The following is a 17,826-nucleotide window of genomic DNA, read 5'->3' as shown; positions in this document are numbered from 1 at the left end:
AAACGGTCGGAGGTCGCATCGACAGCGGCTGAGTGAGAAGCTTTCTGCTCATGCGTGATTGTGAATTTTGCAAAGTGCACGGCCAAGTTCTCACTCTGTGCATCCCTTCCTTGAATTATGTGAACTCATCAATTTTTTACTCTCATGACGACAGAAGACGCTCACGAGGCTCTTTCTGCAATTCCGATCATTTAATTACGCCATTGCAAGGTGAGTTTTATTTACCTGGTTCGTAAGAAGAGGATGGATCAATTATTAGATGTTTATAACGCGTTCATATTCACATGAAATATCAGAATAACAACAGACTTATCGTATTTTAAAGGCGTTGCTGGTAGTTCTTTTACAATGCTTGAATCAAGTATTGTTGCAAGTATATACAGTATATTTAAAATGTAGTTATTTTGCAAGGTGCAACATTCACTCAAACAAATTGCTCCGTCATAGACAACTCGTATAATGGATTTTATACTATGTGGTATGTGCAAATCAATCAATCTATCTAAAGATTTTTAATGGCCTAATTCACACATTCATAGAATATTGTGAGTTGGTGTCAAAAGTTCAACACTACTGTTGATATCAACATTTTGAATTTCAAAATTCAGAAGTTCTGTGCTCAGTATGTTTTTCTCTTTCTAAAGATGATTATTTTTCTACAATGTCAAACCATGTGTAGCCGTACTTTCAGCCACCAGCAGAGCCATACTCACGCACTTCAAATAAAACCACTTTTTAACAGTTTCCTGTTAAGCCCCCTGTCTGCATATATGTCTGCTTTCAGGAATGTTTTGATCATTGTATTATGTATTGTTCTATGTTGTCATGACCCATTCAAATCTGTTAAACTACTTTTAAATGGCTGTTTGACAAGAATCACTTATTACACAATACAGTGGAAAGCAGCTGCAAACTTGGTCTAGATATGCTTCGCTGGTATAGCATGAACAGGTTAACCACAGGCTGTGATGGAAACAGTTTGACTGACGAAGTTCATTTTTGGTGTTTCATAATCTTTCTTAAGTCCATGCAAAGCAGGAGATTTGCTCCCCTTTTTGCCAACCTTTGACGACACAGGCTTGAAAGATTATTCCCCAGTTGCAACATGATTAAAAGTGCCCTGTACCATGTGCAGTATTAGCAGGGAGTTACAAGTTCACTGTAATTGCTAGTGAGCGGCGCTGACGTGGATGCAATAGAAACAAAGAAGATGGACATGTTCTGCTTCAGGAGCTGTTACTAGTTAGTTTATTGTGCTGTAGTAAGTTTTGCACTTGTCCTTTTTTGCTTTTATGAACATCTTAGTGGCCAGTATTTACACATTCATTCTTATGTTGCCAGAACATTACTGTAGCAGAATAGCATTTGTGTCACTGAACTGGGGACAATATTTAAGTCTTGTGGGTCTATTGGTCATCAATATTTTCCTCTCAAATTAAACATTGCTCTATTGTTTGTTGAGAAAACTGTAAATGGAATTAGGTTTTAGACTTTTACATCTAAGAGGGAGATTTGTCATTATGGGAAAGCACCTTGGGCATGTCTATCTACACGAGCTCCTGTGACATCTTGTCTATTCCTGACAGACTGGTTGAGCCCACTCCCACTTTTAATATCAATCTGACTGTTCTTTCATTCCTCCGATGTTGGTGAAACATCTCACTCTGTTATCAAGAACCATCAATTATCCAATTCACTTTGTGTTGTCTGTCTAAGTGTATTCCGTGTTTTACTATGGAACATATAGCCCGCTCCCTATTTTTGCACCGAATCTCTGATGCCTTGACCACTAACAACAAACCAGAGACCTTTACGATAGATCAGCAAAACCTGCCTCCAAAACCACACGAAATAGTGATTGACAAACAAGGTCAAGGCACACAGATGTGTGAGGCGTACCCCAACTTGCCGCTGTGCAAATATCCTGCACCAACAGCCCTCTGAATAAGGCCCTTCAAGGGGCCATGCTCCTGGTAGATTGAGCACTCACGCCTAAAGGAGGTTGAACGACCCTACATCTGTAAGCAAGAGAAAGAGTCTGCACAGCTTTTGATGGGACAAAGTGGTTACCCTTAAGAGGAGTAGCACAGGAAACAAACAACTGATCAGTCCTCCTGAACCCAGCTGTTCTACCAACATACAACCCCAGAGCCCGAACATGGCACGGGGTACGAAGCCGCTTGTCCTTTTACGAGGAGAATGGTAGAGGCTGAAACAAACGCTGGATTAGGCTGTAGGAAAGTCTTGGCCTGTCCAGTGGCCAACAAAAACAAGCAGGATGAAGAAAGCCTGTAATTCATTCACTTGTTTTGCAGTAGTTAAAGCCAAAAGCAAAGCAATATTAATCAAAATACATTTTAACCTCAACGGATGTTCAAAATGGATGGTTCAAAAGGTCATCCAGAACCAGCAACAAATACCACCATGGCACCAACTTCGACGGGCTGCCTTCATTAACCAACAGACCAAAGGGTGTTGCACTAGAGACTTATTACCAAAACTCAAATGACAAGCCAACATTGCGTAAAAGGAATAGTATACCCTATCCTATGTTGCATTCAAGTTGAACCTCTTACATCCTTGGCCCACAGATAACAACGATCTGGGTGTATGGGGTATATCTCGCCTCATGCCTGAGAAAGAAGATCCCTGCAAGAAGCGGTAGTATTCAGTGTGTGGAAAATAACCAAGGACCAACCTAAATTAGTGACGATCCCTGCTCCTTTACTCAAGGCATACACCACTACATTTAGCCATGGGTGGACCAGAGCATCAACACCTAGTGGCGTGCTCCCATCTGGAAGGGAGAAGAACAGTGGGCAATGGTTGTTTTTCTGAGAGACAAAGAGAACAACGCATGGCCTAGTTACATTGTCTTAAACCAAGAATTACTTCAATACATGAAGGTCCAAAAGAGATCGCAGGAATGAGCTTTCCTTTCTTGGAATGAGGAAGTATCAGGAACTGGTCTGTTTGCTTGTTTGTTTTATGACGTCAGAATCTCTTCCTCCAGGACCTTAGCTGACACTTCATTTCATTTAAATTGTAGTTTGTAACCAACAACCGAAGGTGTGGCGCACCACTGCTCCACCCGCTGTGCCAGTGAGCCCATTACATTGCTCTTGGGTGACGTGTATCCGTGATGGTAGAGTCAAAGAGGAGATTGAGCTCCCCCTAGTGAACAGATGACCAGGGTAATGTTCTCTTTCTAAATTGATTATTGGGTGAGGGTCCCCGCCAGAGACGGAATCACCACATGATGTGGGACACTGGCGGGATGCATCCTCCTTAGCTGGTCTGAACCTTTGGTGGAGGTGACAGCTGTAGACATACTGATGGAAAGGGAAAATAGGCCGTAATCGGTTATTGAACAAGACTGGCCACAACCCCTTAGCTTTATCCACACTACAGCTAGCAGAGAGGCAAAAACCTAGCTATTAACACTTGAGGAGTAAGCTTGTCATGACACGTTAGGTTAACTCGGGATAATTAATCCAGGCAACAATCTAATGTCACCCAACTAGCACCAAATCATCTTGCTTTTTTGTGTTAGCCTTAGCTACACAGGTACAAGCTAGTACAGGACCCCCCAATTACCATGATTAGGGACTAGACATAGATGGAATGATGATTGGATGGATGGATGGTGGTGTAAATGTTACATATGGTGGGTTGAACTGCTTCAGTAAATCACTTCTCTGTGACCACTAGAACTCTTTTGGGCTCACGGGGAGGGTGCTGCAGCCTATCCCAGCTGCATGTGGGCAATGATAGGGTGCACCCCTGGATGAGTCGTCAGCTCATCACAGGGCCCTCTGTGAGCAATTGGGGGTCAGTATCTTGCTCAAGGGCACCTCAGCGTTGCTGTGAAGGTTTTCTGGCACCTTCCCTTACTCTTTCCCCTTTTTGTCCACTCCAAGTCTTGAACCACGAACCTTCCACTTCTCAGCCCAGTTCTCAACCTACATGGCTTAATACATTGTCATGAACTGGATGGATTTGTTAGGAAGGAACAGTAATGCTCCAGGACAATGGCTGCTTTCCAGGACTTTATCGTTTAATCAGCAAGCCGAGTTCCATCTTCTGATTTGCTTCCTGTGTAGTCTCTTTGAAATCCGCCTCACGTGTCACAACTATTGTGCTGTACTCTACAAGAGCTCCAGCTACATGTGCATATGTGCTCTCTTTTAATCCATTAATCTTCCATTTACCTTAAGTGTCTCAACAATGATTAGTGTCGCATAGTTGAAATTTGCCCATAGGATCAACAATATAAACAGCAGATAAATATCACATCCAGATAAACATAATAACATTTTAAGTTCATGATAAACATTTCAGACTTACAGGTCCATTTAATAATTATATTCAAAAATTCAGTTCAACTTTATTTAAATAACAACTTCTACCATCTAGATTGTCTTCTATAGACACCCAGAGCCTGACCTTTTAGCAGGAACCTTTTAACTGGAAGTCCAAGCTTACATGGGGGGCTGCCTGTTGATGGACAGATGGGTAAAGAAGAGAGAGGAGAAGAGCAGAAAGAGGAGAGAAACAGACTTATAAAATTAAAGTCTTGAGGAAAATCAGTGTCATGCAAAAGCTACGGCACCCCCAGTCAACATCATTACACCATAAATACCTAAATATATCACAAGGAAGTATTTCAGCAACACTTGACACCTGTAATTTTTGTCTTTCTTGACCCCACAGTGGCATCAGTAGTGTAGCTGCACACGAGCGTTTCGCCTGAGGAGGTGCAGCAGCTCCTTCTTCAGCCCATGCAGTATCACGCCGGCTCGAGCTACACGGGGTGGAAAGTGGGTCTTTGACTTGCTTGATAGCTTTTGACAGTCCGCTCTCATCCCCAGTGGATCAATGGAGCTCAGTGCTCTTCATTAGAAACATCAATAGGCCGCACATTCCCACAGCCTCAGCAACAGTCCAGTGAGCCCAGCCAGAGAATGAAGCTTTATTTTGGGATTCTCTATTGTAGTTAGTCTCTCATGTTCAATATTTCAGGAATATAGTTCAGAAAAATATATGTTTCTCATGATTTCAGCTTGAGGGGAGGGGAGGGGAGAGGCAGCCATGACCCAGCAGGGTGACAGAGGTATTTCAGGTGATCATGTTTCTGGACCCCGGCAGCCTCGGCCTATAGCAGCATAACTAAGATGTTAACCTAATAAATAGGATAATCATGTCTAAGATAATAACTCAAACTACAGAATTACTGACAATAAGCTTTTTCAAAGAGGGAGGTTTTAAGCCTAATCTTAAAAGTAGCGATGGAGTCGGCCTCCCGTACCTGGACAGGGAGCTGGTTCCACAGCAGGGGGCCCTGGTAGCTAAATGCTCGGCCCCCCATTCTACCCCTAGAGACTCTGGGAACCACAAGTAGACCGGCATTCTGAGAGCGGAGCGGTCTATTGGGCTGGTAAGGTATCACTAGCATCTCCAGGTAGGATGGAGCTAGGCCTCTGAGGACCTTGTAGGTCAGAAGAAGAATTTTAAAAATGATTCTAGATTTAATGGGCAGCCAATGAAGCGACGTCAGTACAGGAGTCATGTGATCTCTTTTGTCAATACCTGTCAGAACTCTGGCTGCAGCATTTTGGATCAGCTGGAGGCTTCTGAAAGAGTTGTTTGGACACCCTGATAATAAAGAATTACAATAGTTCAGCCTGGAAGTAACAAATGCATGGACTAACTTTTCAGCATCATGGCGTGTCAATAGTTTCCTGATCTTTGTGATGTTCCTCAAATGAAAAAATACAAGTGAAAGATGCAAAATCACAATGCTTCTCTGGTTTTAAAGCATAAAGCTTCGCTCCCATGAGACCACAACACACCATTCCACATGCTTTGGGTAGATTTATCCAGAATGGAATGTATTTTTTTTATTTTTCTCCCCTGCCTCCTGGAAAGGTTTGTGTTTTTTCCAATAGAGTCTTTCTTTTTGTATCATCTGTTACCACCTAGTTTCACTCAGGCACTCACATTCAGAGGGAGCAAACTTCTCACAAAGGAATAAACTCCCTGGCACCTTTTGCTATGAGGAGACTGCATGCACGACACAACTATTGTGCCGGAAATTCCTGCAATTTAATTGCAGCATATGATTTATGCCCTGGAACAATGAGTAATATTGTATTTCCTATACATAAGACAAGCTACTTATTGGGAAAAAAGGAGGCATTTGACATAAGCTGATTTCTCCAGTAAAAACAAGCTCATTGCGATTTAACTGGAAGTATACTAAAAGCAGTGTGTTTTTCACCTTTCGTGCAGCAGCTAATTAAGAATATGATGCATGAATAAATTCTTTCAAGTAATGAGAGTGTGCCCCGAGCAATCTCGCACTATTTTGCCAAACTGGTCTGCCTGGTTTCCTGTTTATATTGAATTGGGTGAAATTAGAACTTGAACATTAAAAGTGAACGACTGAAGTTTGTTATTTGTCGATGCACGCTGCGGGGCTTATTCTAAACACCAGTGTTGCGTCAGCAAAGGCTCGAAATTATGGCATCATGTGAAACGATGTTATGCACAAAACAGGACAAATAATAGACTTCAGAAGCGGAGCTTCAAATGGCAGCCAGTCACAGACTGCTGTCAAAATAAGAGGGGAGTGCACGGGCCAATGCACCAGTAGCTGCTGCATAGCCGTGGTCCGCTCTGTGCTGATTCATAGATCTAACTGGATCAATTCAAATCCACCCATTAAGTTTTATACAGTCTAACATACCCATACACCGACACACAAACACGCACACACGGGCTGCCAGCCGTCACACTGGGAACCACTGTGTTTCAGAGTCTTTCTCTCGTCTGATCATCAATAATGCATGGCTTTGGGAGGATGAAAGACTGTTTTGGCTTAAGGCATGTTTCTCATATGGAGAGACATCAGCAGTAGCAGTTTTAACTGTACATTCACTTACAAAGTGAGTGTTTCTTCACATGTCTACCCCCAACTGATCATCGGCCATCAAGTGTGAGCTGATTCAGACAAAAATGTTTGAACTAAGAGAGCCTTTTATTTGGGGGTGTGGATTCTTGTAACTTGGTAAGATTTATGATCTAAAGTAAAATGTGAATGCACGCATCTCATATGCTACGAGTTGCTTCATAGTTTGGAGAAAGAAAATGTCTGCATGGAATCTACACATGCAAGATCCTGTTATTGAACTGGAAGGAATTAATGCGAATCATCAGAGATTTTATTTTTGACCTTCTTCTCCTAAAGAAGCTGCCATTGTTTTCCACCTACCATGGATCCCCAAGTCAATATTTCACCCCACTGAATTCATCTGACTCAACTAATTAATGACTTCAGATAACCCATTTAGTCTCATACACACACTAAAACCATTGATCCTGCTGAATTGAACTCATTTACACTCGTGAATCTGAAGTTACTGGAAAGTATTGTAGCATATGGTGAATTTCTAACAAAGCCTTTGCATATAGGCATTCATATGTAAATACAGCACGGTTTTCGTGCAAATGTGCGTGTGGGTGTGTGTGTCTGCTTGTCATGTGTCCTGATGTGGGAGTGCAGGCCAAAAGCCTTTGAAGCCTCTCATTCTCTATCCTCCTCTTCCCCGTGTCTCAGCTTCTTTGAAGACCATGTAGCCATGATTATTAAAGGCGCCCTCGTTCCACTTCAAACGTGTGCAATGAATATGGATAAAATTTCTGCGCGCCATTCACGTGGATCTGTACGACGTCATCGTATTGCAGTTTGGACTTATTGACGTACAGTTGCAACAGTGCAGATAGTGGGAGCGAGTCGAAGGTCTCGTTTTATGTTTTTTTGTTTATGTTGGGTCTGCATGCACTGATGGGAGGTGGTTTTTTGGCGTTTCTAACTCAGTTTGGTGGTTTTACAGGCATCACACCTTTTCCTGCTGACCTATTACATCACAGACCAGAAAACATCACAGACCAGCGTCTCCTTTTTGGCCTAGATGCATCAGTTAAACCCTGTACTTTATGTTTTTGCCTTTTTGTTCTGTTTGGTTTTTTTTACACGCTGGAGTAACAACACATAGAAAAGTTGCATGCAACCTTTAAAATAAATCCTTGTGCTAGCTGCTAAGAATGGAACAAATTATGCTCTGAATCATTTTTTCACTTGGATGTTTCACCTTGCATGAGCATGATTTGTGGGCCTGTCACTGGAGTTAAATGTAATTAGGGGACACATTATCTGGGGCTGGATGGATTTAATGTACACACTGTCCTCTGCTTTGTGTACCCTCAGCGGATTTGTGCATCTGCTTGGATTTGTGATGTTTACTGCCGCTGTTGATCAGCTCTGTGCATGGATCAATCGCCCAGTCAATAACCTGAGCTGCTGGTTGCTTTTGTTTAGTTGGCTCACATGTCCGTCCACGCAGTTTCTGTGGTTTGAATATGCTTCATTCGCATCCGTGTGTGTGAGCCAGCTGATGCTCCTGCTCTGCCAGTTTCACTGCTTTTATCTCCCAGGCAAAATGCTGCATAAATGTGGAAATGCAGGGTTGACGGGGGTTCAGTAAGTGGAGGGAGGATCACTCTGCTGCTCAGGATTAAGTGAGTGTGCAATGGAGAGAAAGCAAGAGATATTTTCTGCAGAAGGGAGTTGCTAGCTTCTGCTGCTGTTCATACAGTACTTTGCCCCACCTTTCACTATTTGCTCTCCACCTGTCAAGCTGGAGGCAATTTCAAGAACTTTCTTATATACTTCTTTATTTTTTTAGGTTAATCTATGGGATGCACACATATAGCCAAAAGGAAAGCGAGCAGCTGACCTGGCTGATGTACATTAGAGACAGTTTGGCTGCAGGACCAGGTGAGTTGCTCTTGTTCTCACTTGGTGTGTAGGCTCTCATCACAGGCAGATAGAATCAGAAAGTTTGCTCTGCATTTTTCACACTTCCTGTGGTTGTTTTTACATTTGAATTACATTGGTTCTTCCATTGTTTCTGCATTATTCTAATTGAATCGAGTATGGAGCCACATTGCCTCTCATCAGCCAGGACAGGGTGCCAGTACACACCATATGGCCCGCTCTGTATGTTGTGTGACGCCAATACCCTCTGCACTACCATCTGACTTCAAAAGAGAAACACAGGCTGGCCTCATTTTCTCGCTAATGCTGTTAAAACATATGATTACAACTGATTATCTACTAATGATATTATATTACAGACATAACCTACTGGCTATTAAACGCTTTTTGTAGTAGCTTACATGAACCAATATTCTGGCCTGCATGTATGTTTGCAGGTGACTTTGCATGTAACACAGTCTGTGGTTGAAAGAAATGAACTCAGAACTGTCTAATATTGTGGAGTTAGATGAAGCATCTGCGCAGTCACATGTATGCATACTATGCATACAGTAGTAGAGAAGCTGCTGTATAAACCTGAATGGGGACTATTGGATTTTCTTTTGTCAACCTCTGACACTATATATTAAAAACTCAATGCCACTGATAAAAGAGAATGCCAGCATAACTTCCTCTTCTGCTGTCGTTTCTAATGCACTGACTAAAGTGTTTCATGCCGGGAAAACAAATAGTGAGTTAAAGCGGATATGACCCAAACTGTGGTTGAACCTAAGTATGTGTATGCAGTTTCCTGTTTTTTTTTCCACTCTTGTAGGGTTTAGCCACCTGTGGGCGGACAAGAAAAATGCAAAACATAAGATGATCTGTTATTGTACAGCCCTGCACTATTCAGCCAAACCAGCCAAGGAACAAAAGTGGAGATTGAACCTTGATGAGAGAAGAGCATTTGTTCCTGGCTGGTATCCACTTCAGCTGTGAATACCTTGCTGTGTAGCAAGTACTTAATCAGGTTGCTCCCTGTAGTATTTGATATTTGCCCTACATCCTTTGCAAATCCCACATATTTACGCATTAGGTCCTTATACAAATTCCGCAGGCTTATGTTAGCGCAGATTCTGCAGGACTGCAGTATTGAGCCTGTGCTAAAAGGATGGGCCGTAAATGCTGAACATCGTGAAATGTATGTGAATTATGCCTTCACTTGGATGTTATTATTGATGGGAGGCGTTTATGGCGATACAATAATGATGAACTGGCATCATAGTTGGAAAACACCAGCTACCACCAGCTACTGTGGCTGTCACACTGCCCATATGTTGGTACCAGGGGGATTTTACTCTAATTCTCTCTGTTGGAGGTCACAGATTCACAGTAGGATTATAAAAGCCCTAAACCTTCCATGGCTTTCATGTGGTGCACAGCTCCATCCATCCATCCATCCTATTGTTTTCTGATTGCCCTCTGTATTTACAGTATTAAACTCTCCCTTGTTCGCCTTTTGATATCAGGTCATGCCATACCTGCTGCTATGCGTCCTCAGTTGTATCAAGAGTAAGAAACAATTATTTACATTATCATTCTCACCCAGATTATAAACTGTGGGCTGCGACTGTGACTTTACTACTGTTGTCAATCACCAAAGTGTGGGTTTGCATTCTCGTACTTGCGTAGGCGCGTATTGTGGAAGGGTCCCATCGCAGAAATGTTGATATGATGTTATGTAAACGGGTCTTGCCTGGCTACAGCAGGGGTTTAGCTTGAGGGTGAAGGCTCAGGTGGAGAGATGGAGTCAGATGCTATTTCGGGTACACAGCTCTCCTCCAGACACATGAGTTATTCACTAACACGTGTCTCTTGGTTCTGCGAGGATGAAAGCACACTCGAAAAGTGTTGTATAAATAGCTACAGTAACGTTTTCGCCTCATTCATATCTGTTATTGGGAACAACCACCCATGAGCCTACCTCCATTAAGCCCGTCTTTAATGAGTGATATGCAATCAATTGTGCAATCAACCAAGGACACAACCAAGATTGTGACTGCAGCTGCACACATCTCTGTGACAATTCTTTGAAAGCTAATCTCTCTCCCTCATTATCTCTCTGCAGAGCATGGCCCTGGCCTGGCTCCTGCCTCACCTTCCTGCTGCTAACTCCACCAGTATCACCAGTGTCCACTGTCAGCCTACTCCCTGCACATCTTGCTGAACTGGACCGTTTGAAGTCATGCTCTCAGGGTCCTGGCGGCGCTCTGTGGGACACCAGCAGCCGGCTGCAGCTCCCGCAGAGTCGTCCAGTGGGATTGCAGTTTGCGGCGTCCCCAGCCGTACAGTGGTTTTGGAGGCCCAGTATGACTACAACTACAGGGCGAATGATGGACGGCAGGTCTGCATCAGGGAGGGAGAGCGGTTTATTCTCCTGAAAAAGACTAATGCTGACTGGTGGCAGGTGAGATAAAGGTTCATCCTTTGTTTCCATTACGTGAAAGGCATTTTACATTTTCGATTGGGTTAAGTCATCAAACCTATTAGATTTTGATTTTGTCTGTTGTCAGACTATTCCTGGCAATTCCTATCCCCAATATCCCTATGGCACCATCAGAAGTGTTATTACATCCATACAATAATTAATATTAAAGGCAATACATTTGAAATCTCAAAAATCTTTGACAGGTGCGAAGGATTGGCGCAGCCAGCAAAGCAAAGCCATTGTATGTCCCTGCAACATATGTGACCGAGGTGTCCATAGCACCCATACCCTCGCCCAAGCGCCTGGTCATGTCTGCGTCGCTGAACTCCAACCTCAGAATTTTGCCAAGGGTGTCGCTCTCTCCCAGCCCAACGACCACTTGCAATCAGCAGCATCAAGGTGACGCGTTTCTGCTTTATAAAAACTGTATAAATGTGGAACGAATCCTAAAATGTACACAGTGCTGTCATTGAAACAAGTTGAAAAAATCGAATTACTGATCTATTTTACCTTCCCTTTTCTAGTGAACAAATTCATTTATCACTCCATGGAAAACCTCAACTCCAACAGTGCCTTCCCTGACCACACCAGGGCAGGTGGAGCCTGCCTCCAGACCCTGCCCCTCTCTGGATTTACGTTCACGCCCAACTCTTCTAGTACCCCCTCTGGCCACCTCGCGGTCCCTGGGTCGGCTGCAGCCTTCACATCCCAAACAATACCGCGGAACCCCAGGGTGGTCCCCATGATCACTCGGAGCCAGAGCTCCAGCAACCTCCCCGAAAATGTGATGGAGAACCCGTACGACGAGGTGGGCGGGGGCTTCGGCAGTCACGTCAACCACAGGATGCCCAAGAAGTCGTGTAGCCAGTGGGACATGCTGGGAACATCCAGGAAGAACAATCATCTGCAGGTAGGCAGATGCCTACAGGTTTTCAATAGGTAGCAGCGACACCACCAGGGGGTGGTGTCGCTGCTGTCGCTATAATTAGTAACCCTTGTTAAAAGACAGAAAATGAGATCTACAGACAAAGTTGGACCATAGACCTGCTTACATTATGTTAAAAGGTCCCAGTCAAACATGGACATTTGTGCATGAATGAGAGACATGTATGAAAATGGCAACATGGTCCAACCCAACTGTCCATTCATCCATCTTTTTTCTAGGAACCAGCGATTATTTTCACAGGGGAACAGTCACCAGTCCATCACAGCGCAAACAAACAGAAACACACACACACACACACACACACACACACACACACACCATTCACTCACATTTAGTTCAAATTGAGCAAATTTAGAGTCTCCTATGAACCTGTGCATATTTTAGTGCTGAGGGGTGAAATAAGGTGGTTGTGAGTGTCACACAGACCCAAGATTAACTATTTTTTTCTCTGTGTGGTTGATTTACAAATTTACAAATAAAAAATATCTGTGTCTCAGTCATACCAGCAGAAGTTGTATCTAATCTGTACCCGACCTTAGTAATCCTTCTAAAGCAGCAATCAAGTTCACATTGTCATGACGTCAAGGCGCCTCCTTATTACATCAAAGGGGATTACACGAGCGAAATGAGAAAAAGGATAGATCAGCTGAAGGAAACTCCCATCCAGCTCCTTCCAAAGGCGTTTTGTACCATGTGAGCATGGGGCTATTTTTGACATTGGCAGGCTGTGCTAAAAATGATGAAAATGACTGCCCTCCACCCCACCCCCTCTCCCTGTTCAACCCTTTAATGCCAGTAAGAAGGATTATTACAGTCACATTTGGGTCATAACTCTCCATGTTTTATGGCAGATTTATACGATCAACATTCACTTTTAATGTCCAGTTTGATGAGGAATTTTGAGATAAAGTGTCATTTCCTCTGGTGTGTTTGTGTGTTGGTGATAGATTTAGGTTATGGTCATGTAGTTGTGATGTTAGAAACATTAGAAAGGAACATTAGATAAACTATAAAATAATAAAAATGAGGAAATTGGTGCCGCCCCCTGGAGTTAATAACACACATGCTTGCAAAGCTGTATGTATAAAGTCATATACTTTCTTAATTTGTGCAGTGTAATCCATCCGTCCGTCCGTCCGTCCATCCATCCATCCATCCATCCATCCATCCATCCATCCATCCATCCATCCATCCATCCATCAACCACATGTTCTCAATTAGGTTGTTTGATAGTCTATCCCAGCCGTCACTCGGCAGATTTTGGAAAAAGGCTTGGACAAATCACCAGTTAATCATGTGACACACACACAGACACACAGACACATACACACACACACACACGCCGCTCGCTTACTCACACCTAGAGGCAATTTCCGTTTCAAACTAGTGTGCATGTTTTCAGCCTGTGGAAGGGCACAGGGAAAAGGGGTGTGTAAAAATGCTAGAAAATCTGTGAGTGAGTGAGTGAGTGAGTGAGTGAGTGAGTGAGTGAGTGAGTGAGTGAGTGAGTGAGTGAGTGAGTGAGTGAGTTTGCTGTTTGTACGCAGACACGCACGTTCACCGCGTTCTCATGATCATTGTCTGAACCATGTATTAGGCAGCAGGGATCAGCCAGCTCGTCAATCGGTCAATTCATGAATCATGACTCTTTTGTGTTTTCCTGGAAGGATGATCTTCCATACATAACTTTTCAATTAATTTAATTGGATTTGACGTGTGAAGCTGCTGCTTTCGTCTTCTCTGACTGATTGATTCGAAACATTTCAGTAAGCTCATCTTAATCCGGACTTGTTTTTCTGTAGTGAAAGTTGGGATTTTCTTGTTTGTCCTCTCATCGTGCAGTGAGTTCCAAAGAACTGTTTTGCCATTATTCCTGCGGTACATTACTTCTACATTTCCCTGTCTGAGGGACTAATCAAAGCCATACTTAATTTAGGATGAAGCACAATCCTGCAGTGACCTTCACAAACATGTGAAGCTGATGTCGAGTCGATCTGGGAGACTTTCACCAGTGTTGTTAACGCTCATAATTTGGTTTTTGGAACAACACATGAGTCTACTTTCCATTAACAAATATAACAAACACACCTAGTGCCATTCACTGGTCGCCGCTTTTTCCATGAGCTGTTTTAGGGGCCTCTTTGGTGCTTGTGCCTAATTACCTCATTTGTCCCTCCGTCCACTTTAATAGGTCCCGACAGAGTCATATCTGTCCCAGCTGTCCTGGCAGGACTCCCCTCTTTACACCGAGATGCAGCAGGATAAGCGTCAGCCTCAGTCTCAGCCCGAGCCTCCCAGCCCTGCTCCGGGTCAAAAGCCCTATCAGGTCCTGGAGCTGTGGGAGCAGTACTTGGACCCGTCCACAGGGAGAAGCTTTTACGTCAACAGCATCACCAAGGAGAGGTCGTGGAAACCCCCTCGACGTGCTCGGGGACGCAGCGCCAACAAGGTAATGCAGCTAGCACTGATGGGTTTCACTTGTTTTCACAGCATCAGAACTCATGATGACTTTCATTGCTGGAAACTCATATCTGACAACAACTTTTCATATCAAAGCTTCTTTTTATTCTGTATCACCCACTGGTTTTATGCATAACTGATGGTTCTGATTGTTTCCGTTATGTCCTAATTTAGTGTTGAGTCTTTTTGTTTGCCAGTGCAAGTGCATCATTTTTTACCTTATCTTTTTTGATAAGTTTACAAAACAGCCAGACAGAAGCACCTCTGGGTTGCTGCATTAGATTAAGGTGCAGATCTCTGAATTTTTATTGGAATTGTCTTCATCTTTGGCAGAGACGGCAGCAGCATTCCCAGTAAAAGTGTAATTTTACCTCCGCTGCACTTTCCCATCACCTCATGTTGAAACTGACTCAATGTGGGTTTAACAACAGCATGCATGTTGTCTACGATAGGCCGGTCCAGGACAAACACAGACGTCCCCCAGAGAAACCAACCACCTTTCGCTACCACTTCCTGAAGCAGGGAATGGAAACATGCACAAGGTGAGATCCTGTTACGCACACCTACCATTGCTCATCTCTCTTCAGTGTGAGCTTTGATGGTGTTCTCTGGTGTGCTACACTGGAGGCTATGCTCTTCTTTGCCGCCTATTGCCATATCAAACCCACCAAAGTGGGTAAGTTTAAGCTATAAAATCAAAATTTTGAGATCATATCTCTTGTTTTCAGCAGCAAAGTGTGAGAATAAAAGAAGCACCATTGCATGAATAAAATGTTGTTGCATTCTAACCCCTGATAAATAAAGTCAGTACATATGTTGTATTTTCTCGTCAATAACCGTGGGGATTAACACTTCCACTTTATTTAAACAGGTAAAGTCATGTTCTTTTGTGAACGCTTACACCTGTCACCACGTCTTCTTCTCACAAAGAGGCACTGAAAAGTCTCTTGATGCGTGCTTGTGAGTCCCCGATGTGAGCGGTACATTTTCGGTGATCAGTTTTATTAAGAACAAGCAGATTTCTGTTGTGCAGACAGCTGTGCCCCGGCAGCTGTGAACACAAGCGAAGCGGCAGAAAGCCTACAGCGAGACAAAAACACGCTCATCTTTAAATTTATGGATTCACTGATGTGTACTCTTAATCCAGAAATTCCAGATTTGAGCAGTGTCCAAATTAAATGGGGGATTGCACCCTCATTGTTGCCTAGGTCCTTACAAACGGACTGTTCCTGTGTTTATTAACGACGTCCGGCGCATGCTGTCTCTCAAATGTTGTTTTTTTTGGTTGGATAATCTGATGGGAATAACAAGTTAATGCCTCTTGGTCTGATTCAGATGAGCAGAAGCCGTTAAACACGGGAAACACTCTTAAACTGCGAACGCTGCTAGATTCAAACCACTTGCTAAAACGTATCAACAGATGCTGCAGCACTCACACTCCTGCTGTTTTTTTTTTTTTGTTTTTTTTGAAACCGCAGCTTTTGACCGGACGGACAGCGATGGACCGCTCTGGAAAGGCAATGGCCAGTGAGTGTCAGAGATGATCATTCTGCATCTCTGGACTGCATTGCCTCAATGTTGCATCAGTGTATTAAATTTAATGCTGCTCATCAAAAAAAAAAGAAGAGAGAAAACATGATCAAAGCAACTATACCTGCTTGTCAGTGGGAGATGCATTCTGTTGACCTACATGTGTCACATTTGGTTCTTTCGTACATCTCCTGTACAGGAACATCACCAGCGATATACTGTATAATGCATTCTGCCTGCCTCTGAAACAATGAGCCATGTGTTTAGTGCCTGTTTTGGTGTAGTCTCCACATTCCTATTCGGTGATAATAGAAAAATCTTACGCCACTCAACAACTTCTTCCTGTTTTTTTGTGACCTCAGGCACAACTGTCAGTTGATAGTGACTAATTCTAGTACTGGTTTGCGTGATACACCTCCTTTTGCACTTAGATCTGCATTTTGGTAGATTTAAAATATAAGTGAGACATATGAGTCACTTTTCTTCTCTGCTCAGTTTTCAGTTATGGCCAAAAAGTCCCTCAACTTACTATCAGTACAAATATAGTCATGAGTTTTACATTTTCAGCTCTTTCTTTTTTAGAGCTCAAGGTGTAATACCCAAGGACATAAACAGTCTTATTTAAAGGCTTTGGACACACTTCAGTGTTTGGTGATTTTATGTGTGGCTGAATATGGCATGCTGGATAAAGAGTGTGATGCTCTTACTTTAGCTTCCATGTTTGCTGACAAACAATAGATCTGATCGCAGTTCATGTGTCACGGTGAGTGAAATGAGGGTGGGATTACTTTCAGATGCTTTGCATGAGACATTATGGCACCGGCCAGCTTCCCTTTAGAAAGAGGAAGTACGATTGAGTGATCGAAGCTGGTGAGATGAAGCTTGTAATGCGGGTTAATGAAAATACTCTGATCTGAAGCTACAGGGAACAGAGGACTTAACAGGGAAAGGAATAGAAAGGCTGGACCCGTCAGCTGGTTGATGATGAGCGTCGATGTAAGTTCCCTTTTTACGTTTCTTCCAGCGTGACCTTTTGTTGGCACGTCATCTCTGGCACCGGGTGCTGAATAACCTGCCTGGGTTTGATTATAATTATTCATGTTCTTGACTTTTCGTTGAGAGTCGACCTTACAAGGACACAAACTCACACACGTTGCTATGTCAAGCGTGTGGCAAGCATGTTCGTGTTTTGCGTGTGGTCTGGCGATGAGTCAAAGGATTTAAAGCGTTCGTGGTGGCTTCTGTGTTGCAGTTGTCCCTGATCTCAAATGCACACATCCTGTTTTGGTTGTTTCTTTTCATTTTGGTGTAAAACTGCTGCTGTTCTTTACAGAAAAATGGGGGAAGACTGTTAGAAATAATCGTTCTTTAATAAATGCAGGTCACATGCTATTGCAAAGGGTTGCGCTTGATTTTGCAACATAAATAATAATTGTGTTTCCTGCGTTTGTTTTTTCTCTCATTCTCTTTAGTTTTCTTCTGACTTCCTGTTTGGGAGTTATCAAAGGACTGACAGTGGCTGGAGGATGAACCAGGTAAAATTTCACCTGCTTGCAATGTCTCTACCTTACCTGTTTATTTTGC

General features: G+C 43.1%; 1 protein-coding gene across 4 annotated transcripts in view; it reads left to right on the top strand.

Moving 5' to 3' along the window:
- The first annotated feature begins 5 nt into the window (after positions 1–5).
- The window catches only part of arhgap9 (Rho GTPase activating protein 9), a 29,568-nt gene continuing 11,747 nt past the window's right edge, over positions 6–17,826 (top strand). For 3 of the 4 annotated variants that reach the window (XM_029826682.1, XM_029826681.1, XM_011614135.2), the window contains exons 1-8: positions 6–210; positions 8,748–8,839; positions 10,947–11,285; positions 11,510–11,705; positions 11,831–12,216; positions 14,444–14,701; positions 15,165–15,254; positions 17,715–17,777. In XM_029826682.1, the coding sequence (XP_029682542.1) occupies positions 11,064–11,285; positions 11,510–11,705; positions 11,831–12,216; positions 14,444–14,701; positions 15,165–15,254; positions 17,715–17,777 (1,215 nt within the window). In that variant the 5' untranslated portion in view covers positions 6–210; positions 8,748–8,839; positions 10,947–11,063. The remainder of the gene's footprint in view (positions 211–8,747; positions 8,840–10,946; positions 11,286–11,509; positions 11,706–11,830; positions 12,217–14,443; positions 14,702–15,164; positions 15,255–17,714; positions 17,778–17,826) is intronic. The other variant, XM_011614136.2, reaches the window with a different exon arrangement.

The sequence above is a fragment of the Takifugu rubripes genome, chromosome 19 (assembly GCF_901000725.2).
Source record: "Takifugu rubripes chromosome 19, fTakRub1.2, whole genome shotgun sequence".
In the NCBI taxonomy this organism is placed as follows: domain Eukaryota; kingdom Metazoa; phylum Chordata; class Actinopteri; order Tetraodontiformes; family Tetraodontidae; genus Takifugu; species Takifugu rubripes.
Note: the sequence above shows the minus strand (reverse complement) of the source record. Positions and strands in the feature narration are given on the sequence as shown.